The sequence below is a fragment of the Mustelus asterias genome, chromosome 28 (assembly GCF_964213995.1).
Source record: "Mustelus asterias chromosome 28, sMusAst1.hap1.1, whole genome shotgun sequence".
Lineage (NCBI taxonomy): Eukaryota > Metazoa > Chordata > Chondrichthyes > Carcharhiniformes > Triakidae > Mustelus > Mustelus asterias.
In genome coordinates, this window is record NC_135828.1 from 14,077,104 (window position 1) to 14,100,681 (window position 23,578).

General features: G+C 41.4%; 1 protein-coding gene across 3 annotated transcripts in view; it reads left to right on the plus strand.

Moving 5' to 3' along the window:
* The window catches only part of LOC144480253 (calcium-activated potassium channel subunit alpha-1), a 797,282-nt gene extending 775,557 nt beyond the window's left edge, over positions 1-21,725 (plus strand). For 2 of the 3 annotated variants that reach the window (XM_078199543.1, XM_078199544.1), the window contains one exon: positions 19,641-20,255. In XM_078199543.1, coding sequence (XP_078055669.1) covers positions 19,641-19,792 — 152 coding nt within the window. In that variant the 3' untranslated portion in view covers positions 19,793-20,255. Of the gene's footprint in view, positions 1-19,640 lie in introns of all 3 variants that reach the window. The other variant, XM_078199542.1, reaches the window with a different exon arrangement.
* Positions 21,726-23,578: the final 1,853 nt, after the last annotated feature.

Genomic DNA, 23,578 nt, shown 5'->3' on the forward strand with positions numbered 1-23,578 from the left:
GTGGATAAAAGCATCGTAATAAAACTCTGGGCTGAGCATCAGTCTGTATTATCAGGCCCAAAACACCAATGATGCTTTTTTTCCCTACACTATTGCTCAGATGTCACTTGTCCTCTTCAAACCACACCCATGTTTTGTGTATGTGCGTACGTATCTTTTGCTTTCCTTGTTTAAGTCCCAGTTGTAGTGACATCCCATGTTACTGTATACCTTGTACATTTGAGATATACTTAAGGAATCTACGATGAATGTCCTGTAACCAACCAACCGAATCCCTTGCTTGCCCCAACCAAACGTTGTGCCAGCTGAATGAGAAAGTTTAATTTTCCACAAAGGGGAAACGGGCGTTATTATGAGTTTTGCATTTTAACTTAAAAATCAATTCTGTTCAGTTGCATATATTTATGTTGAAGGTGGATCCACAGTGAAATCTTGCTCTTAAGTAACTCAGTCATGAGTAGTGATCTTTAACATTAGTAGCGCAATAATGTCAAACAATTGTTTTGTAAATGTAGAAATACTCCTTTGTTAAACCTGCCGTTGATCTGGAGCCATCCAACAACTAAGTAAAGTGTGGCCAGTTAGTGACTGGAGGCATTTCTGAAGTTGAGTAGCTGTATCTTGGCACCAAGGCCAGTCTGGATTACTCATTCCCTATTGGCTTGAATGGAGTCAGTCAGCAACAACCATAACCCGTGGCACTGGACTAAAGGCAATGCAAAATTGCAGGTCCTTGATCTGATTTGATTTATTATTGCCACATGTATTGGTATACAGTCAAGAGTATTGTTTCTGGTGCACTATACAGCCAAAGCACACCGTACATAGAGAAGGAAAGAAGAGGGTGCAGAATGTAGTGTTACAGTCATAACTAGAGTGTAGAGAAAGATCAACTCAATATAAGGTAGGTCCATTCAAAAACCTGATGGCAGCAGGTCTCCCTGCAAAGACAGAATTACTGTTACTTCATTACAGGTAATAGATACTTTTCATCACTTTTTCGGTCGAGATTGGTGAAGTACTTTGAGAGAAAATATTCCACCCTCTTTCTAACCATCCCTTCCCTTAATTAGAAACAAATGTTCCTAATTTGGAGTCTATACGCTGATATCAAAGAAAGAATTGTGGCTTTTAAATCACAAAGATCACCTACTTTAAACGTCCTGTCCTCACTCCTGCCTCTGCTACTGAAACTCTGATCCATGCCTTTGTCACCTCCAGCACTTATTCCAATCTTCCCACCCTGCGCTCCCCATCAACTCCAGCTGATGGGAAACTTTGCTGGCATTCTTTCTTCCACCAAGTCCTGCTCACTCATCACTCCTGATCTTGTTGAGTTACGTTGACCCTGAGGCCTCACCATCATCCCTTCAATTTAAAAGCATTTCACCCTGATGTTTAAATCACTTCATGGCTCGCCCCTCCCTCTACTCAAATCTCGCTTCAGAACTCCAAGTTCCTCAGACTCTGGTCCTTCGTGCAATGCTGCTTCCCTGACCAGCTTGGAATCCTTTGAGGATATAACTAGTAGAGTTGACCGAGGAGAACCAGTGGATGTGGTTTATTTAGACTTTCAGAAGGCTTTCGACAAGGTCTCACATAACAGACTACTATGCAGATAATGTCTTGAGATGGATAGAAAGCTGGTTAGCAGATAGGAAGCAAAGAGTTGGCATAAATGGGTCATTTTCTGATTGGCAGTCAGTGGCTAGTGGGGTTCCACAGGGATCTGTGCTAGGACCCCAACTGTTCACATTATATATTAATGATTTGGAAGAGGAAACTGAATGTATTATCTCCAAATTTGCAGATGATACAAAGTTGGGTGGGGGGGGTGAGTTGTGAGGAGGATGTAGAGATGCTTCAACGTGATTTGGACAGGCTGAGTGTGTGGCCATGTACATGGCTGATGTAGTATAATGTGGATAAATGTGAGGTCATCCACTTTGGTAGCAATAATAGGAAGACAGGTTATTACTTGAATGGGTGTAAATTGAGAGAGGTGGATACTCAACGAGACCTTGGAGTCCTCATGCACCGGTCACTAAAAGTAAGCGCGCAGGTGCAGCAGGCAGTAAAAAAGTCAAATGGTATGTTGGCCTTCATAGTGAGAGGATTTGAGTATAGGAATAGGGATGTTTTGCTGCAATTGTATACGGCGATGGTGAGGCCACACCTGGAGTAGTGTGTGCAGTTTTGGTGTCCTTATCTGAGGAAGGATGTCCTTGCTATAGAGGGAGTACAGTGATGGTTTACCAAGCTGATTTCTGGGATGGTAGGTCTGTCATATGAGCAGAGACTAAGTCAGTTAGGATTATATCCACTGGAGTTTAAAAGAGAGAGGGGGGATCTCATAGAAACTTATAAAATTCTAACGGGGTAGACGGTACAGAAAGAATGTTCCCAATGGTGGGGGAGTCCAGAACTAGGGGTCATAGTTTGAGGATAAGGGGTAAACCTTTTAGAACTGAGGTGAGGAGAAATTTCTTCACCCAGAGGGTGGTGAATGTGTGGAATTCACTACCACAGAAAGTAGTTGAGACCAAAACATTGTCTGATTTCAAGAAGAAATTAGACATAGCTCTTGGGGCTAAAGGGATCAAGGGATGTTGGGGGGGGGGGGGGGGGGGGAGTGGGGGATCAGGATATTGAATTCAATGATCAGCCATGATCAAAAGAATGGTGGAATAGGCTCAAAGAGCCGAATGGCCTACTCCTGATTCTAATTTCTATATTTCTATGGAAGCTGTGTCTTGAGCCATTCAGGCTGCATCCTTTATGGAATTACCTCCCTCAATTCCTCTGCCCCTCCACTTCCATCCTCCTTAAAAACCCATTTCTTCCAACAAGCTTTTGGCTAGTCCTCCAAATATCTCTTTGTCAAGTTCAGCACTATTTTAGTCTGATTATATTTCTGTGAAGTATCTTGGGATAATTTCCTATATTGAGGGTGCATTATGGGTGCTATATTATTGCAAGTTGTGATCAAATGCTAAAATAGTCCGTGTTGATGCTGTTTAATCCAGTGACACTGAGTAAAGCAGCATCAATCGAATACCGCGAGATTGAGTTCGCTCTGAAATATTTATAAAACGTGCCAAGCCAGATTCTAGTAAAAATAACTCTGGTTACAGTCAAGATAATTAATAGGACTGGCATTGTTTACATTCCAGCACAGCAGGGCAGCTCTGGGTGTTGTTAACAGTGCAGTGACTGACGGATATCGGACACAACTGACATCTTGATAATGTTAGTGCTACCAAGTAAAATCCAGGCCCGTTAGGAGACTGAGAATGCCTCAGTTGGAAAGCAGACAGAGTATGTACTGTGCTGGGGCTCAAACCCTGAGACGAGGAGAAAAGTTGCCACTCCACCCCCATCACCCTCACCCAAAACACGGAGGTGCAGGGTTCCAATATTAAGATAACTCCAGACAGAAATTTGGATATTTATTTTATCAGTGAGTATCAGCTGTTGCCCAGTTGGTGACACTGCTTTTGAGTCAGAACATTGTGGGTTCCATTCCATACTAGGACCTAAGCACAAAGATCTCAGCTGACACTCCAGTAGTGCAGTACTGAGAGACTGCTACACTGTTGGAGGAATTGTGTTTTTTTGGTGAAGATCAGTTTGTTCTGTCAGGTGGGTATAAAAGATCTTTCAGCCCCTACACCACAGGAAGTAGCGACTCCAGCATTTCAAGAAGGCAGCTCCAGCCCCACCTTCTGAAGGGCAATAGGGAAGGGCAATAAATGTTGGCCGAGCCAGCAACACCCACATCCCGTAAATGAATAAAAATATATATTTTCAAGAGCATGGGAGCTATTCCCGATGCCCTGACCAATACTTATCCCTCAATTAATACCACGCTACAGATTATCAGGTAATGATCACAATGGTGTTTGTGGGAGTTTGCTGTGTGCAAATTAGTTGATGTGTTTCCAACATTATAACAGAGATTGCACTTCAAAAGTGCTTCATTGGCTGTAAAGTGCTTTATGACATGGTTGTGAAAGGTACAACAGTTTTTTCATTCAATAGTAGGTTAGGGTAAGAGGGGAGAGATACAAAAGGGTCCAGAGGAGCAATTTTTTCACACACAGGGTGGTGAGTATCTGGAACAAGCTGCCAGAGGTAGTAGTAGAGGCGGCTACAATTTTGTCTTTTAAAAAGCGTTTAGACAGTTGCATGGGTAAAATGGGTATAGAGAGATGTGGGCCAAATGCGGCCAATTGGGACTAGCTTAGGGGTTTAAAAAAAAGGGCTGCATGGACAAGTTGGGCCGAAGGGTCTGTTTCCATGCTGTAAACCTCTATGACTCTATGAGAATAAATAAAATCTGTAAACTAGACTGAAATCTTTCCTGAAAATCTTCCTTTAGTTGAACTTTGTATAAATGTTGCTGTAATTTAAGTAGGTTTCTAAACTTGATACCAGTGTTCCCATTTTCGAGCATTTTGTCCCAGTTATAACCCCCCCCCCCCTTCCTCTTTTAAAGATGCTGATTCATTGCTGGACCATGGTTCCATGGTCTTCAGTCACCACCCAGTGTCCAACTGGCTACAATTAACATTTGAGCATTGAAAGTCAATAGGCTATTCTACCAGGAAATTACAACTAAGCCTATCTTTACCTGATGTTTACACGTGTACTTACTATCAGGAGTCAAGGATTCAGGTTTTCTTCTCTCTATCCAAGACTGTTGAGGGGAACTTTAGCAGTCCTGCTACCACTGAGACAAGTTAACACAGCATCTAGGATAATGCTGCTCTGTATGGCTCAAACACACTGATCCTGCAGGAGAGCATGGTTTATTTTATTAATAGCACTGATGTCCAAATGCGCAGTGGGCTCCATTCTAACATTAAAATTAAAACTTGAAATCGTTTCCAGGCAGTTGAAGTGTAACTCGTGCTGAGCTGAAACTGCTAAGACCATATTCTTGGTGTGGTCTCTCATCACTTGCTCCCTGGATGTACCATGAGGTCAGCAACTTCTCTCCCCAGTTTTCCACCATGTTTGTCTGTGTGTGAAAACTGTGTCACGCTGACTCAAATGCTAAAGTATAGCAAAGGTTGAAGTCTTCCTGATCTGAGCAGAATTCTGTTAACAATCCACGGGCTTGCATTACCCAAAGGATAACATTCTTTTTGTGCCCTTAACAAGCATGTTTAACGGTGGTGTTGTTAATAGATTGACATCAGGGACAGCATTAATCCTCAAGTGCAATAGATGATGAACAGCAAGCTGCAAGAAGTAATTTAATCCTAATTTTTAATCTGATGGATCTTTGTTTATTGAAATGAGTTTGATTCTTGTTGCATTGGCCTGTGTGTGACGATCCTTACTCTGGAGGCCTGCACTCTGGTTCCACCGAGGGAGGTCTCCTCTCACTAAATATTGCTCTGGAGGCAGCAGCAAAGTGGCCCTAGCCATCTCTAGCTTGTTTTGAGTTGCTTCGAGTCCTCAGCCTTCTGCCCTCTCCCCAGAAAAATAATGTTTGGAATTTTTACAGTTGTGAGATCAAAGTGCGAGTCGGAGCTCAGTTTCCCAGTCAGAGTGACACAAAGCAGGTGGCAGTCTTCTCAGGTCACTGCACGGGAACTCAGAATTGCTTCTGGCCTCTGTTACTGACCTGGGAACACTTATCGTCTTCAGTAGAATCACAGCAGGGTAATAACTCTCTCCTTGTCCGACATCAGGATAACAGGAAACGGTTACTCAAAAACGTGGTGCTTTAATCAGAGCAAATAAATTCTGTTGTTCCTTTTGTGCTTTTCCGCCAGACGATTTGGTTCCCAGTTTTTCCTTTGTTCTTTTGCCACCAAAGCCTGGAGCGAGGCTGTGGGTTATGTATTTAAACCGAGTCAGCTCATGTGGAGAAATCCTGGACAAACAAACAGTGCCTTTAAAGAGGAAAAAAAAAATTTCGGGGGGAATTCAAGAATATGAATTGACAAAATGTCCCTGTGCGTGACGTTGTGTCTTTGAATATTTTGCTACTTTTTGGGGGTGGGAAGGACGTGTTTTTGTGTGAAATTATTTGCTGCCCCGGTTTTAGGTACTGAGTAATGAACTAGAAGTGTTTTTGTTCAGTGCTGACTCTGCTGTAGACGCTGCCTCATTTACATTGCAGGCTGGCCTTCACTGCACCAAGAGCCAAAAAAAAACACATCCATTACCTTCTTCGTGCACAGTTCTTGACAGTTTAATTTTTTTTTGTGATGTGAAAGCCTACCCAGAGACAGATAGAAACAGCAGCTGTTTGCCTCCAGATGAGGAAACAACTGCCACCCCTTGAACGGCTTCTTCAAAAGTGGTGCCATCTCATTTACAGATGTGTGCCAATCATCCAGCACTTTAAACTGATGCTTTCAGTCGCCGTGCCAGCCTGTTTGCATTTTGCATGCGCAATCTGCATTTTTTATGGTGTTTTTCATTCATCTTCCAGTGAGAGGCAAGCTTGGTAGAACCGCATTTATTGACCATCCCTCATTGCCCTGAACAGATGGCAGTGGGGGACAGCCTTGCTGAAACTAAGTGGTTTGCTAATCAATCTCAGGAGGCTTTAACCTAGAATGAGTCAGCTTGTTGCAGACCAGCACAGGTAGGGATGGGATACTCTCTTTGGTGAACAACCAGTGGGGTTTTCATGACTATCTGGCAGTTACTGTCATTTTTTCCTCTCTCTCCAGTCCACATTTATCAAATGGAATTCCACTGCTTGTCATAGTGGATTTGAACTTGTAGAGTCGGGGGCGCAGGGAGATGGGAAGACCTTAAATGGGAGTGGTTAGTGGTTGTGAAATTGGATAGCGCTGGCTTCTTGGCGCTAATTGCGTGCAGGGACTACAGAACTTGAAGACCACTCAACAAGTTACATCAACTGAGAATGTCAACTGCTCATCCTCAGGACGCTTGCCAATGAAGTGATTAACATTTTAAGTAGATGGGGATAAGGAAGGTAATTGTGATGGGCCGAATGGGGACCTTTGGGACTGTTGCAGTGCCGGGAGGAGCAACTACTGTTTCACATTCAATTAAGTTAAAATGTACCTTTTTGGTGGCAGCCTCCTTTGGGCACCACCATGTATGCCACATGTAGACTTGGTTCTTCTGAACATAAGAGGACACTGACAGCAGTCAGAGCAAACCAGCTTGATGAAGGGCCTAATACCTATTTCAGGCACAGGCCCTGGCCACTGATACCAGAGCTGTCACCAAAATGGGGGACAGTGCACCTCCAGGGTAGAATGTGTTCCTGTACACAAGCATTGTACATGTCATACTAGATGCGTAGACGTGTGTTTTATGTCTGTAAAACTGGTGCAGATTCCATGAATATCTAGGCCCCAGCCTCTGCGTTCCTACCTAAGTATCCAATGCTTTAAATAATAAACACACCAACATCTGATAGAGCCATCAACTCAACTTAAGTTTGTGTGTAACCAACAGTGGGAAAAAAGTAATATCTGTTTGTGAAAGCTCTCGGGCTGCATGCAGGATTGATTAGTTGTCACTGATAGCTCCTAAAGCCTGATCAGATAAAAATGGGCAGAGTGTGCCACCCTATCTCAGAATGTCTATTAGCTCTACAGTTTTTGATTCTGTTGCTCACCTATTTACCTAAAAATTGCATTTGGCTGACCTTGAAGGTCCACTTGGAGACAAGCTTTCCACCCACACAATACCCCACCAAATTTCCAACATCCAACTGCTTGTTTTTCACGAAAGACACAGTTGGAGGTATCTCTGCAGGAATATTGGTCTGGTACAAATCCAGCAACTGACCTTATTTGAGCATTCTCGCTACGGGTGGAACATGTCGCCTTGATGGATTGTGTGCATATTTTTGTGTGAAGCAGTCTGAGAGCCTTCACAACCAGATATTATTTTCTTCCACTACTGGTTACACACAAACTTAAGTTGAGCTGATGGCTCAGAGAGTTGTAGGTGTGTTTATTATTTGTCCTTAAAGGAATGCGTCCTGAGGTAGTAACACAGAGACTAGGGAGTTGGTATTCTGTAACATCAAAGCTCTTTGCAGTTTGTTTATAGGCTTGTGGTCCATTTGTTGCTGTATAGTAAGTGGAGTATAAGCCCGTAGTGTATGTATTAGAGCAGTCAACATTCACAGGGAGATGTGAGGAGTGACATTAATGATCAATAAGCATGTAAGAGATTGCACAATTCAATGGAGACTGTCAGTCAGCTCCACTCAACAATACAGAATTCCTTGCCTGCCTATGCCTGAGAATCAGTTTTTTTTAAGTGATTGCAATGATTTTTGCTCCATGCAGGAAATTAAACCCTTTTTAAAGGGATAAAGAGTGAAATTATTGCAGACATAACAATATGCATGTCAACAGAAGTATCTGTTTATCTTAAAACGGAACTGTCATAGAGCCACTACTGTTTATTTGACAACAATAAAAAAAGGCCATCTCAAAGTGCTATTACAACCAACAAAGTACTTTTAAAGTGTAGTCACTAACAGTCAATTTGCACACTGGAAGGTCCATCAAATAGCAGTGGGATAATGACAAGTTAATCTGTTGTAGCAATGTTGGCTTAGAGATAAATATTGGCCAGGTTCCGCTCGGAGGGGGAGGATCTATCCTACTCTTGGTTGAAGTTGTGTCTTTTATGCCCACCTGAGAGATCATACCTGTTTCAAACCTCATACAAAAGATGGCTAATGTGATATTGGTGATGGCTTTCATATTAACAATGCGCAGAGAGGTCAGCTGGTGCTTTGTAGCCAACAAGAAACAGTTAAAGCCAGTTATAGTTAAAGAGTAGTTGTTGCAAGTGTACAAGGTACTACTGAGGCCACATTACATTTCAGGTCCCTGTATTTAAGGAAAGATATATTCTCATTGGGGGCAATGCAGAGGAGGTTTACTGGGATGATCCAGATATGGAGGGACTGCCAGAGGGGGAGAGATTAAATACATTGGGTCTGTACACCTTTTGAGTTCAGAAGAATGAGGGGGTGATATGATTGAAACATGTAAGATTCTCAGGGAGTTGGAGAGTAAATGTTGGGAGGATGTTTCCACTCATGGGAGAGTAGGGGGCATAGTCTCAAAATAAGAGGATACTCATTTAAGATGGATTTGAGGAAGAATTTCTTCTCTCAGTGGTGAATCTTTGGAATTCTTTACCTCAGGAAGCTGTGGAGGTCGAGTCCTTGAACATTTTCAAGGCTGAGAACGATAGGTTTTTAATCATTAGGGGAATTGAGGGTTGTGGAAAGAAGGCAGGGCAGGAAAGTGGCCTTAGTGAGTGTTAGATCAACCATAATGGCAGAGCAGGCTTGAAGGGTTTAACGGCCTGCACACGTTCCTGTCTCTTATGGTCTTACAGTCTTAACGTTGTGTCATGCATGGGAAATTTTTTAACAGTCTTATTTGACTTCCAGTGAAATGTTAGAGGTCTATTCTTAAACACAATGACTCAATTCTTCATAATTTACAACAGGGTGCGCAGGGTGAGGGGGAAAAGGGTGAGTGGGCGGGAGGTTGGGGAGATGGAGAGGGAAAGGAATGAATGGGGGAAGCCGTTGTAGAGAGGGGAAAGGGTGAGTGAGAGGGAAGGTTGCAGAGAAGGGAAGGGGTGGGTTTTTTTTAGCTTTGCGATCCCTCTGCCCATTTTTTTGAACCTTTTCTGAACTTTTGTACCATGCTTTTCAGGATCTCAGGCCATCACAAAGCATTTTCAGCCAATGGAATACTTCCAAAGTTTGGTAAATTAACAAAAGTGGCAGCCAATTTACACAAAATGTTTTACAGCCAATTGGATACTTTTGAGGTGTGTTATTCTATAGGAAACAGTGCAACACTCATTCTCTACTGCCAAATTAATGGAGACTGAGACGTTTAAACTATTGAATAGCTTCTTGGAGTCTTTGTCCAAGTTTATGCATGGAGATTAGCCACTTGCATTGGGGCACGGCCATTGTCCAAACCGTAATTCGGTGAACCACTGGGACAGAAGAAAAGGATATACTGTTTAGCCTTGATTTCACTCAAAGTGCAAATTATGTCAGAAAATGCTCTAGTTTTCCCACCAAATGTTAAAACAGCATTTTCCAACTGAGCATAATGGAATCACAAAGCATCCACGCAACTACTGCAAACCCCGCTTAGCACCTACTTAGTACTAGACATGGGTGGAATGCATGAACAATGCTCCCTTAAGATGTTGCACTTTTCCTCTTGCTCTTCATATAATATTGCTATATATCATTCCCACACTTGATAGGAATCGAGTAGACCTGTTACTGCTGTTTTAGTTGGTTCTTTTAAAGGAAGCAACTCATAAACTATATCTAGGCTGTTCTGATCACTGTTATATCTGTCTCTTAAAGAATACCTTGCAGCATATTGTGAATGAAACCAGTTTTATTTGTCACTATACAACAGCTAATAGGAATGATCTTTTGAAAAATTATTGCCTCACTTTGACATGAGGAAAATCCTTTTTTATGCAAAAAGAGTTGTTACGATCAGGGGTGTGCTGCCTGAACGGGCAGCAGAGGAAAAACTCAATCATGGCTTTCAAATGGGAATTACTTAAGCACCTGAAGAGGAAGCATTTTCAGATTTACGGGATTAGGTCGGGGGAAATGGGACCAGCTCAGTTGTTGCCAGCACAGGTCTCTGTGCTGTCACCATTCTATTGGTTCTTGCTTGATCTAACTCCATTTACTTCGTTCCTTTGGTGAAAATGTTAATGATATTCCCATTCTGCAGGAAACTCTCATATTTCAGTCATTCCTGACCCACACTGCAGTTAAGGCTGCCATTCTGCAATCCCTCAAAGGCTCTATCTGACCAGCTGTCTTGGTCACTCTGCAACTTATCTGTAAGTCCAACTGTTAGAGCTGCTAAACATAACTTCCTTGAAAACAAACACCAACTCCTTTCTGATCAATTAATATACACCTTCAACACCTTCTCAGCCTTCTGCACGCTCATTTACATTCCCTTTGTCCCATTCCACCATCCTCCCTACCCTCATAATATAAAGCCCTGCTGACTCTCTTTCCCAGTAAGAAGTTTAACAACACCAGGTTAAAGTCCAACAGGTTTATTTGGTAGCAAAAGCCACACAAGCTTTCGAGGCTCTGAGCCCCTTCTTCAGGTGAGTGGGAATTCTGTTCACAAACAGAACTTATAAGACACAGACTCAATTTACATGAATAATGGTTGGAATGCTCCTGTCAGCTCTGATGAAAGTCATGTAGACTCGAAACATTGGCTCTATTCTCTCCCCACAGATGCTGTCAGACCTGCTGAGATTTTCCAGCATTTTTCTGTTTTTGTTTCAGATTCCAGCATCCGCAATATTTTGCGTTTACCAATTCCTTTCTTCCTGTTCTAAGTGACTGGTTCCGTTTGCTCGCTCTGCTATGATAATAACAACATCTTGTATTTGTATAGCACCTTTTAATGTGGTGAAATGTCCCTGTCCCAGGGTACTTCATAGGTGTGTTATCAAACAAACAAAATCAGAAAATGCTGGAAAATCTCAGCAGCTCTGACAGCATCTGTGGAGAGAGCTTTGACAAAAAGTCATCCTGACTCGAAACGTTGGCTCTACTCTCTGTCCACAGATGCTGTCAAAGCTGCTGATTTCTCCAGCATTGTCTGTTTCTGTTCCAGATTCCAGCATCCGTAGTATTTTGCCTTATCTTAGTGTTATCAAATAAAACTTAATACTGAGCCACACAAAAGGGCAGGTGGCCAAATGCAGTATGTTTCAAGGATCATTTTAAATATGGAATTCCAGAGTTTAGGACCTCCGCTGCTGAAGGCCTAACCAGGAAAAGTAGAGCAGTTAAAATTGGGATTGTGGGGCTGGAGGAAATTCCAGAAATAGGGAGAGGTGAAGTCATGGAGGAATTTGAAATCCATGGATGAGAATTTTAAAATCGGGATGTTCCTTAACCAAGAAACTTAACATAGTTTTGGTCAGCAAACATAGGGGTGATGGATAAATGGGACATGGTGCAAGTCGGGACATGGCTGTAGAGTTTTGGATGACCTCTGGCGAGAAGTGTGTTAGAATAATAGAAGAGTCCAGTCTAGAGATAACAAAGGCCTGGATGAGCTTTTCAGCTGAGTTGAGACAGGACTAAGTCAGAGAACGTAATGGAGATGGAAATAGGGCCCTTAATGATGGCACAGATTTGGCCAGAAACTCATCCCAGGATCAAATATAATACTAAAGTTGCAAACACTCTGGTTCAACCTCAAGGAGAGAGTGGAGGTTATAGAACAGAATATGTTTCTACAGTTGTGTTGTCCAATGGAAATTGATGACTGGCTACGGGTGCTGTTACGGTTTTTAGTCATTTGCAATAATATTAGTAGGAAAGGCCATAAAATGCTCATACAATACAGGTAAATGTAAATTTATATGTACATTTATTGAAACTCACTGAAACATTAATCAGCGAGTGTACAAGACTCTAACATTCCGATTTTTATCTTACCATTTCATCAGCCTACACACGAAAAGGTCAAAGTACACACACAGATCTGAATATAAATATTGAAATCACATGCCCAAGGAGAGAGCTATTGTCTATTTTGTATTTAATCAAAATTGCAACTAGCCACATTTGATTTCCCATTTAGCCACGTGTCTAGTGAATGATATCTCGTACACTATCTTAAAGGGAAAGCAATGCCTTGTGGCTCACTCTTTCCTCTCAGTCTGTCCTCAGTAAAGATCCTCCCATCTCTCTGCAATTTTCTTTTACAATACTTTGTTTGTGCATGGTCGTTTTAATCGTTTGGTTTTATACCTCTCAAACTCTTGGGTTTGTAGCTTTCGTTGCCATGAATATCTCAAACATTTTACAACTTCTAAACCAATTATCCTTAATAAAGGCTCCAACTAAAGTTAAGCTTGCTAGCTTCCTGTCAGTTGGATGGGTCGTCTTCTGACTCCTTTTTCCTCAACTCAGAAGTCTGTGACCCTATTTTATCTGTATCAATGACCTCCTACGCTCATCACTGTACCTATTCTGCACTTTTACTGATACTTCTGCATTCAGCAACTTATTTCTGGTTGTATGTGCACAGATTACAGCACCTCTGTTTATTTCATTCCAAAGTTTTAATGGCCTCCATGCCTATTGATGACTCACTGAAGGATCCAGGGTTTTTTTTAAACAGTTCTTCAATAGCACAATTTTTTCTTCACTCAGAGAAAGTGTTTATCATCAGTGGTCCACACATTGTTTTCAAAATATTAGTCATCTAATATTTGAATGTGGCTCATATTTCTCCAGAGTCCTCTATGCCCTCTTCCATACAACTGGACAGAAAAGTAGCAAAAGTTTATCAGCTGATGAGGAATCTTTCTCTCAGTTATATTCTCAATTTGCTTTGAGAATGTTTCCTATCTTTATTTTATAAATACCAATATTCTCTGAGTTCCTCTGTATTTTCCATTCTGACCGAGACACTATTCACTCTTTTTCCTTGCTGTATTGTAATCAAAAGTCTAGCAGCCAACCCAGCCTTGAAATTCAAACAGCTTCATATCCATTTAATGCATATTTCTAAATTTGTAGATGGCACCAAATTGGGGGGGGGGGGGGGGGGGCTAGATAATATTGAGGAGGACTGCATAGCAGGCAAATAATTGGCAAACAAAGTTCTACACATAAATGTGAGGTAGCACAGTTTGGTAGGAAGAATAGGGACGCCACTTATTACTTGAAAGGCGCAAGGAACAAAAGGATTTGGAGTACAAATACACCAATCACTAAACATTGTACTACAGGTTAGCAAGGCCATGAAATCAGCAAACCAAACCTAAAACTTATTTCTAGCAGGATAGAATTGAAGGGAAATCATGCTAAGCCTGTATCCAGTCTTGGTTAGACAACACTCGGATATTGTGTGCAGTTCTGGTCACCATATTATAAAAAGGAAATGTTGGGATTGAATTAAATTTACAAAGATTGACTGACTACTTGACTAGCTCTTGACAAAAACAAGGCTGAAAGATAGGCTAATTTAAACTTATGAAAGGTTTTGACAGCATGGATACAGTGAAAATGTTTCTTCTTATTGGGAAGGGGCCATCAATACAAGATGGCCACCAATAAATTCAACAGAGAATTCAGAAGAAACTTATATAGTGATAAGAATGTGGAACTTGCTACCACACGGAGTGGTTGAGACAAATAGTACAGATACATCTAAGGGGAAGCTAAGCAAACACGAGGGACAAGGGAATAGAGGGTTACAACAAAAGATTTAGGTGAGAGAAGATGGGAGGTGGCTTGAGTGGAGCATTAACAATTCTAGCCACAATGTAACAGGGCACATAAACCTGTAAACAAATAATCCCAAACGTATGTAATTTTCTCGGAAGCATTTTTATCTATCCCTGAATACATGCTCTTATTTATAATGTCAATCTGTTGTGCAGGGCCGTCAATTTGACCACTTGTTCCTCTCATTTAACACAATGATGGGCAACCATTGCCTGGGGCATTACATTATCTCAAACACACGCTTCCGTGGTTTTCATAGCATCATCGTCCCTTAGGTTATAGTGATAATCTTGAATGGAAAAAAAATGTGCGGACAACTTAGAAACATAAGGATAATATTTGAAATTTACGATAATTAAAAACAGTTTAGCAGTCATACAATTCTTTACAGAGAACCAAGTCATTGTCATGAAATCCTTAAAGAATTGTAACCCTAATGAACCAATTTTACATGGAATTCTCCACATCAATGTACTGTATTGATTGGAAGTGATACTACAAGAGCATTTTACTGTCACCACTGCGTGGGAAAACAATCTCTGAAATTGTTTCTTCCTTGTTTCTACTTTGTCGTCTTCTATGAAAGGCTATGGTCCGAAGAAATGGAAATATTATGCAATCACCGGTAAATTATTAAACCTCAGGTTATTTAAGAACCCTGTGGGTTACTATGTTTATAATTTTCTGCTTGATTACTGAGGGCTGAAAGTTGCCTCGTGTTTCCTGTTGCCTGTAACTGAGCTGAAGGACTATGGTGATTTGTGATACCATCACCAAACTAAAATATTCCACCCGACAAAATGAAGGAAGTCCTTTGGCTGGAGCGCCCTGCAACCAAAGTCATTGGTTGTTTTCCATTTATTGTATCGTGCCTATAAAACAACAGAACGCAAGAGTGCACTCTATAAATGGGCAATGGCCAACTTGATCAGTCGTAGCTCTATTGTTTGTTGGCTCCTCGCTACATTGTTAGCAGAGTTTCTGTCCACGATTCTGTTCACTAGCATTTTTACTCACATTTGAAATACTGATACTAGTTATTTGATTTATTATTGTCACGTATTAATATACAGTGAAAAGTATTGTTTCTTGTGTGCCATACAGACAAAGCATACTGTACATAGAGAAGGAAACGAGAGAGTGCAGAATGTAGTGTTACAGTCATAGCTGGAGTGTAGAGAAAGATCAACTTAGTGTAAAAGTTCAAACATCTGTAGGCAGCAGGGAAGAAGCTGTTCTTGAGTCGGTTGATACATGACCTCAGACTTTTGTATCTTTTTCCCGATGGAAGAAGGTGGAAGAGAGTATGTCCGGGGTGCTGGATTATGCTGGCTGCTTTCCCGAGTCAGTGGAGACTAGTTTGCATGACGGACTGGGCATCATTCACCACTCTTTGTACGGTCTTGGACAGAGTAGGAGCCATACCAAGCTGTGATACAATCATTCCATAGGGATAGAGTTCATGTATTCACAGATGCTGTGCAAAGTACACAGCTGGTTTTTTGTGAACACAGGGATATATAGGATATAAAGACCCTTCCCGATCTCTAACCAGCTCCCTGCTTCATTCACAGTGAAAGAATTCTCCACTTTGAAAAGTGTGGGTTTTGGTTCTAACTAGATTGTGGGAAAAATCCCAAGTTTGAGAGACTCGACAAGGAAGGTATTCTGATTGGAGCATGAGACTGGGCCCAGGACTCACTTCCACTTAGGATGTGCTTACAAAATTTTACTTCCTGAAGGGTTTTAGTCCAATGTTTTCATTGATTGAATGACAACCTGGAGTAAAATCAATACAATGGACCCCCTCAAAATATTCTTACACTTTAATGCAGTTCTTGCTGTGTAGTCTAAGACCTTTGGAAATGTTTTCCACAGTTAGAAAGTCAGAATGATTTAACTGTGGGAATTTGAGCCATTTTCCCTCCAGCCCCTCAGCAGTGATAGTGGGAGCCAACCCCCTCTTTGTCTCACTCGCTGTTTTCCGACTCTTGATACAAGATGAGTTACTAAGCCAGTTATTGTTTTCAAGCTGCCCAAAATTACCAAAATACACCTACAATAATTGTTGAAATTCCTTATCAGCAGCTTCACGTACAACCCACATTTGCCATTATTCAGAGCAGATTATCAACGCCTATATCCTATGCTTTACACTCGTAGGACCACATTGCAAGCCTGCTGTGCGCATGTCTGCGTTGATTCATTTCACTAAACACACCCATACAAGTAATAGAAATCCACTCAGTTCCATAGTCAAATATGGACTTTTCATATCATTCTTTCCCCTCTTTGCATTTTATAAACATGGATCACCTTCTTCCTCAATCTTCCTGACTTCTGAAAAACAATCTTTTCAGTCCCCCGGAGGCTAATAATCTATAAAGAAAAATAACATGGTGACAAATATTTTAGTCTGCATCCCTCCACCAATACCTTTCTCCTGCTTTGTGAAACAGTATTGATTAAATCTGCTTGTAACTATTGGCAGAACATCAACTATTGACAATCTGTTTTAGCCAAGAAGGTATGTCTCATGATTGAGGCTTCATTTTACTTAGAAATCATATCCCTCACAAAAAGTGTATCAAGGTATGTATTGCTCCAAGACTATAACAATAATGTATTGGCACTTCATACCTGGGCAATGTAACCTTTCATGGGATTTGGATGTATACCCATTGCTTTATTTAATGGCTTTTTTTCTCAAAAGGGCAGATACCCAAGTTATAGAATATGGTTCATCAACCGTGGTAGCAAAAATAAGGGGCATGAGGTTCCAACATTGGCTGGAGATGAAAAAAAGTTCACTCGTGTCAAATTTCATAATATCATGTTCTAACCAAACACTGCTTTACAGACAATATCTTTGATTTTTTATTTGATTTATTACTGTCACATGTATTAGTTTGCAGTGAAAAGTATTGTTTCTTGCGCCTTATACAGACAAAGCATACCGTTGATAGAGAAGGAAACGAGAGGGTACAGAATGTAGTGTTACAGTCATAGCTAGGGTGGAGAGAAAGATCAACTTAATGCGAGGTAGGTCCATTCAAAAGTCTGGTGGCAGCAGGGAAGAAGCTGTTCTTGAGTCGATTGGTACATGACCTCAGACTTTTGTATCTTTTTCCCGACGGAGGAAGGCGGAAGAGAGAATGTCCGGGGTGCGTGGGGTCCTTGAATATGCTGGCTGCTTTGCCGAGGCAGCGGGAAGTGTAGACAGAGTCAATGGATGGGAGGCTGGTTTGCGTGATGGATTGGGCTAGTGGTAAATTTGTGAAATCTTCAGTTTTAAAGATAATTGACTCCAGCTCTAACATGACAAGCTGTTATAAAACTTTACACTTAAAAGACGACATATATTTTTGACTGTATCTATATGAAATGGAACCATGCTAAGTCAAACCTTCTATCTACAGTAGCCTCACTGACTCATAAATCAAGAGTCAAGCTATAAAAAAATCAAGAGATTTGGGATATAAATCATGAGTTTGCTTTGTGTTTTCAGGTCAGAGAATGCTATGAGAAACAATATTACTGCATTGGAAAATGACAAAAAAAATATTTTTTTTTAAAACAACCTTCCTTGTTCCCACCACATTGGGAAAGGAAGTGATGCAATGAGAAGCAAAGTCCTCCTCTCCCCATTATTGACTTTTCACCCTGGGTGTACAGCTAATGTACCTCATCCCGAGGAAATGGCCACCCAGCTCCTTACCTGGGTTTTAACTGTTACCCTGATTGACAAAGAAACAAAATCCTGAGTGTTGAGAGCTCTATTGCAAGATCATGAGTGAGGCTTCATTTCCATGTCCCTCACAAAAGAAAATGTACAAGAGTTACTTAACTGCATTGTGGTTGAACAGTGATGGGGTCATTTTAATCAATGGTAACCAAACATACGTGTTAGGAGCAGGAGTAGGCCACTCGGCCCCTCAAACCTACCCCACCATTCAATAAGATCATGGTTGATCTGATTGTAGCCAACTTTCACCCCCTTGTTTATCAACTACCTATCTACCCCTGCCTTAAAAACATTCAAAAACTCTGCTTCCACAGCAGAGTCCGCCTGAACCAATTGGATTAAAATTTGGCAACTATTTTACACCCCACTCAATTTTAACTCTCCACTACTCAATGAAGTGTATATCTAGGCCTGGAATGAAACAGGCTTATAACCTGAAACTGGTTTGTTCCCACTGGGGGAGCTAAGTTAAAGTTACAAAAGTACCTCCTGAATTCCGCCACCTATCAGTCTACACCCATCTGAAGGTTTAATCCTGCAAGAATAGCATTCTCCAATTGTGATAGACTTGGATGTTTTACAAATGTCTGTGTACAATCATCCAGGAACCCAAATGGTTGAATACTTGGCTCCCAGCCCGGAAGTCATGCACCCACCGACTAGAGTGGCCTGTCACTTCAGCTTGCTTGCCTCAGTTGAGTGAATCTCATCAGAGTTCAGCCAGGCTATTAACTAGAGTAACAAATGACACACTGTGGAATAGCAAAGCATTCCATCTCCGAGGTAAGAAAAAGCTGACATAGACGTAAACTGTCTCATTCACTAGCTGTATAGTGCGGTCTTGATGAGCAAGACCTGGAAACAGCCCTGACAATGGTTCTGGAGAAGTATTTAAATCTGCACTGTCCTGTTAGGCACGCTATATTGGAGGAGACACAGAGGCAAGGAGGAGTAAAATGAGGAGAAAGGAAATTTGCCTGTAAAATTGAACGATCTCCAAATATCAAACAAGACATCATACTGTTATTGGTTTTTGCAAAAGCTGTCAAAGTGAAATGTAGTCATTCTTTTGTTGCTTTGATTTTATTTTACATTTACAATACCTCTGAGTCATATTCTTATAGTTTCAAAGCAATTGAACTGGTTTAGGGGAGACTGCTTTTTTTTAGGCTTAGAATGCAGTTTTTTTTCTCTCTCTAACTCCAGTCCACTGGGAACTCTCCACATAAAAACCCTATCAATAATTCAGGTGTTCTGATTACTTTAAAAGTTCCATTGAATTACAGCTACAAAAAAAATGTCTGTTTGACGTGAAGATGAATGTGGATGGACACTGCAGAATGCTGGCAACCTGTAGATCATGTCAGAACAGATTGTAACTTTATCATTCTGTCACAGGGAATAATTTAAACCACTTAATCAGTCAGTATCACAGTTGAGGAGGTAACATGTCATGAATTCCAATTTTACAATCTGTCAAACATGCTACAACGTTAACGTATTTTTCCAGCCCACAAAACTAACCACAATGTTTGTTTCTCTCTTTCCTCCTCTTTCTCTCGATCTTCTGCGGATTCTTCCTGTTGCTTGCAGAAAAGAAATGGTTTACAGATGAAACTGATAGCACCTTCCCTAGGAACATTCAAATAAAACCAATGAGCACTCACATGGCTAATCAAATCAATCAGTACAAATCTACCAGCAGTTTGATCCCACCAATCAGAGAGGTCGAAGATGAATGTTGATACCTGTATGAACTCCAGTGTGAGAGAGAGAAAGAGAGAGACTTTGTGAAGCTCCTTCAATAGGACACTGGCTTCAATGCTCCATGGATCTTACTGTGCTCCATTAAAGACAGGTGAAGGATTATGGATACTACACCACCAAGAAGAAGTAATAATTCTGCCCTTGAAAATTACCTGCTTGTCCAGCATGGAAACACAGGTTTTACTGGATGGTTTTACTGATGACTTGAAGACAATCGATGCAGACTGAATATTATGGCCATTTATGTTTAAAAAAAAATGTATTTTATAAATGCAATACCTTGTCATCTTCTACTTTGTAGCTTCTCTTTCCGTCTATTTGTGACCAGACTCTTATTTTGTTCCTCTTTTGTTTCCCCTTGGAGGATGAAGGTCACAAAAAAAAATGATTTCAATGTATCCAATCCCTGAATCAACAAAATAATAAAAACAGTATACTTTTCGCAGTGGCAAATGAGGCGTCCATTGTTGCCTGATAACCAGCATGTGAGCGCTATCAGACTATATGCTGCTATCTGTCCTTGTGTTGAGATAGGGCATAGACCAAGTCCCGTATTAAAGGTTGTTCCACATTATAACATCACCATTTCTTCGTTATCCATTTGATTTTTTTTCCTCTGCTTTGATGAAATATAAACCTACAAGATCTTCTTGGATAGAGAACATTGCGAGCTAAGTGCTATTTTTTTTTACACTGTTCATTTTCTCCATTTTTAAAGTTGTTTTGAAACGAGAATTTTGAGACACAAAGTAGTTAACACAGATCACAGAGACAGTAGATCATACTTTGCAGTATATCCTGGGAGACTAAAGAGACGTCGATGTTAACTCAGTGAGGTAGAAAGCATTAACGCAGGGTTGTCTGAAGCAAGCCTGCACACCATTTCAGCCTATTACATAGCTTCAAGCAACACTTATTGATCAAAGCAGTTCAATCTTTGACTTGGCGTGACCACCGCTCTCTCCCCCCCCCCCCCCCCCCCCCCCCCACCTCTCTCATAATGTTGGAAGCCACCTTGACATCTACTTTTATCCAGCAACACAAGGTCAGAAGGAAGAGAGAAACAAAGAAGGCCAAAAGAGAGCTGGACCGGACCTAATGCAAACTCACATCACTGGATAGGAAAAGATACATGGCAGGCAACCTTATTGTTTCTGCACACCTTGCTGTGTCAGTTCCATCAGTTATAGACTCTTAACTTTAGCTAAAACTATCTCAGCTTTAATGTCTGTTCTCCGGCTGCAGTACTGAACACGTCCATACTGCAACCTAACAACACTATGTTCTGGAGTGATTTTTGAATTGTGATTACTTTGTCGTTAAATTTTGTAGGAAGTAGAGTGAAACAATTGTGAATAAAATATATGAATATTAATTGGAATGTTAACAAGGAGATCTTGTTAGCCTGTTTTAAGAACTTGTGCTTCAGCACCTTCCATTCAGTTCGACTCTTTCGTGATGCCAGAGTCTGGGGATTCAGTGGATGACTACATAACAGCAACAACAAAAAAAAACTAACTTTACTACACTTACTAAAAAATGTACATTTTCATTATTTTTTAGCATGTTTTCTGTTCTGCATTTGTGCACCTTTATTTCTATCGATTTTGGTTTCTTAATTCCCCGTTCTCTTTGCTCTTTGTTCATCGTCAACCTTGAAGATGGAGAGTCATTGCAAAGAGTCACCTTCCCTTCTCAACTTCTCTTTTCAGTTTGCGTTTTTGTTTTGCTCGGTAATTTAGAGGAGATAATATGATGGTGCTCAGACCTGATCTACCTGGCTCTGTCATATATGATATCTGGTGATAATATTTTGTCTTGTACAAAAAAAAAGAGTTTGTACATATATTGTACATGGTTTCATTTTGTATTTTTTCTCAGATTAAAATTGTTGTATTTGTGTCCAATGAAGCAATGTCGTGGGCTCCTTTCGGTCTCTCTCTCAACCTCACCAAGGGTCAGATCACAAACGATTGGTACAAAGGCAAGATAAGAATAACTTATTCAGAATACTATGCTGGTGAGGGTGGCACAGTGGATAGCACTGCTGCCTCACAGCACCAGGGACCCGGGTTCGATTCCGGCCTCGGGTCACTGTCTGTGTGGAGTCTGCCCATTCTCCCCGTGTCTGCGTGGGTTTCCTCCGGATGCTCCAGTTTCCTCCACAGTCCAAAGATGTGTGGGTTAGGCTGATTGACCATGATAAATTGATCCTGATGTCAGGGGCATTAGCAGGGTAAATGAGGGTTATGGGAATAGGGCGTGGGTGGAATTGTGGTCGGTACAGACTCAATGGGCCAAATGGCCTCCTTCTGTACTGTAGGGATTCTATGATGGATTTGTCTCCCTTCAAGGAAGATTTCAGAACAGCTCATTCATCCCCCAAAATAAATGCCTTTGAGGTGTAACAAGTTAAATGTGGGCGTCATCAACCATAACGTGTTGAATGGCCATGTCAGGCTTTTCTGCAATGGAAAGAATATTGTGATGGAGCTGGCATTAGACAGATTCCTTCTGGCCTTTGATTCAGACCTGTACAAGTGCTGTGTTCCCAAAGACTGGCAACCAAGGACTTGTAACAAACAATGCTTTGTTTCCTAGCTAAACAGCTACTCCATGCTTGCACTCTGCCCGCGCTCCGGGGAGAATGCCCATGCTCCTGTCATGTGACCCTTTTAGTGGCTGCATCATCACATGACCATTTGATCTACATCTTCTCTAAGTTCCTCATTTACTGGTGGTACTGAGATGTAACTATATGTGCAAACAGTAGCTGTGTACGAACCATTTTATACAGATTGAACAGGCTAACAATACATTAGTATTTACAAAGAGTGAAATATGGATTAAGCTGGTGCAGCTGATGCGTAGCCCATCGTGTCTCCTTTGTTCCAGCTTTGTTGTGTAAAGATGAAAGATGAAGGTCAGTTGTAGGCTACTTGATTATGTGGTGCTGGAACCTTGTGTTTGGTCACATACCGTGTGTGTGTGATTGTGCTAATTGGCTTTGCTGCAGTTGTTCTTGGGCTGGGTTCCTCAGTATGGGTGATCTGGTGCATTCTATCAGTGTACCCAGTCAGTACAGGGTCATTGTGTCGACCTTTGGAGGAGCCTGCATGTCCACTGGCATCAGGGCAAAGTGGCAAAATTCAGTGGAGAGTGTTGGCAAGTGTTGTCTGTCATGAGTCTCTGTGGGATGCCGTGTGTGGTAAGTGTCACTTGAGCTTAATTATAACTATTATTCATCATGTTTGGCAGGTAGTAGATTTCAACCCATCCAGAATTCGAGTCGACGAAGACTAAATGTTGTTTTCTATTCTATTTGAAGATGGCAATTGCTGTAAATGACAATGAGAGCCCTGAGATCTCATGTAGGTCCAGTGATTCTTTTGTTTGATGCAGCCTGGGCGCATCATATGCTGCACAAATGGAGATTTCCTTCTCCATATCGGTGTACATGGAACGCCAGTATACTAATTTCTTCGCCCTGTATCTGGTTGCTTCCAACCCAGGGTGCCCTTGTCAGGTCAGGGTGGGGTAGTTGAGTGGGGGAATCAGATCAGGTCGGGTCAAGAGCTATGGGTTGCGGGTTACTCCAGTCAGGTTAGGGGGAAGTCAGGGTGGTCAGGTCGGGGTGTGATCCGCGGTAGTTCGCGGTAATGCAGTTCCATTATGCTTGCTAATCATTTGCGTTAAACCAGGCATGAAGCAGAGTAACATCTTCAGGGTAACTATGCAGCTAAATCTCATGTATCTGGCCCAAG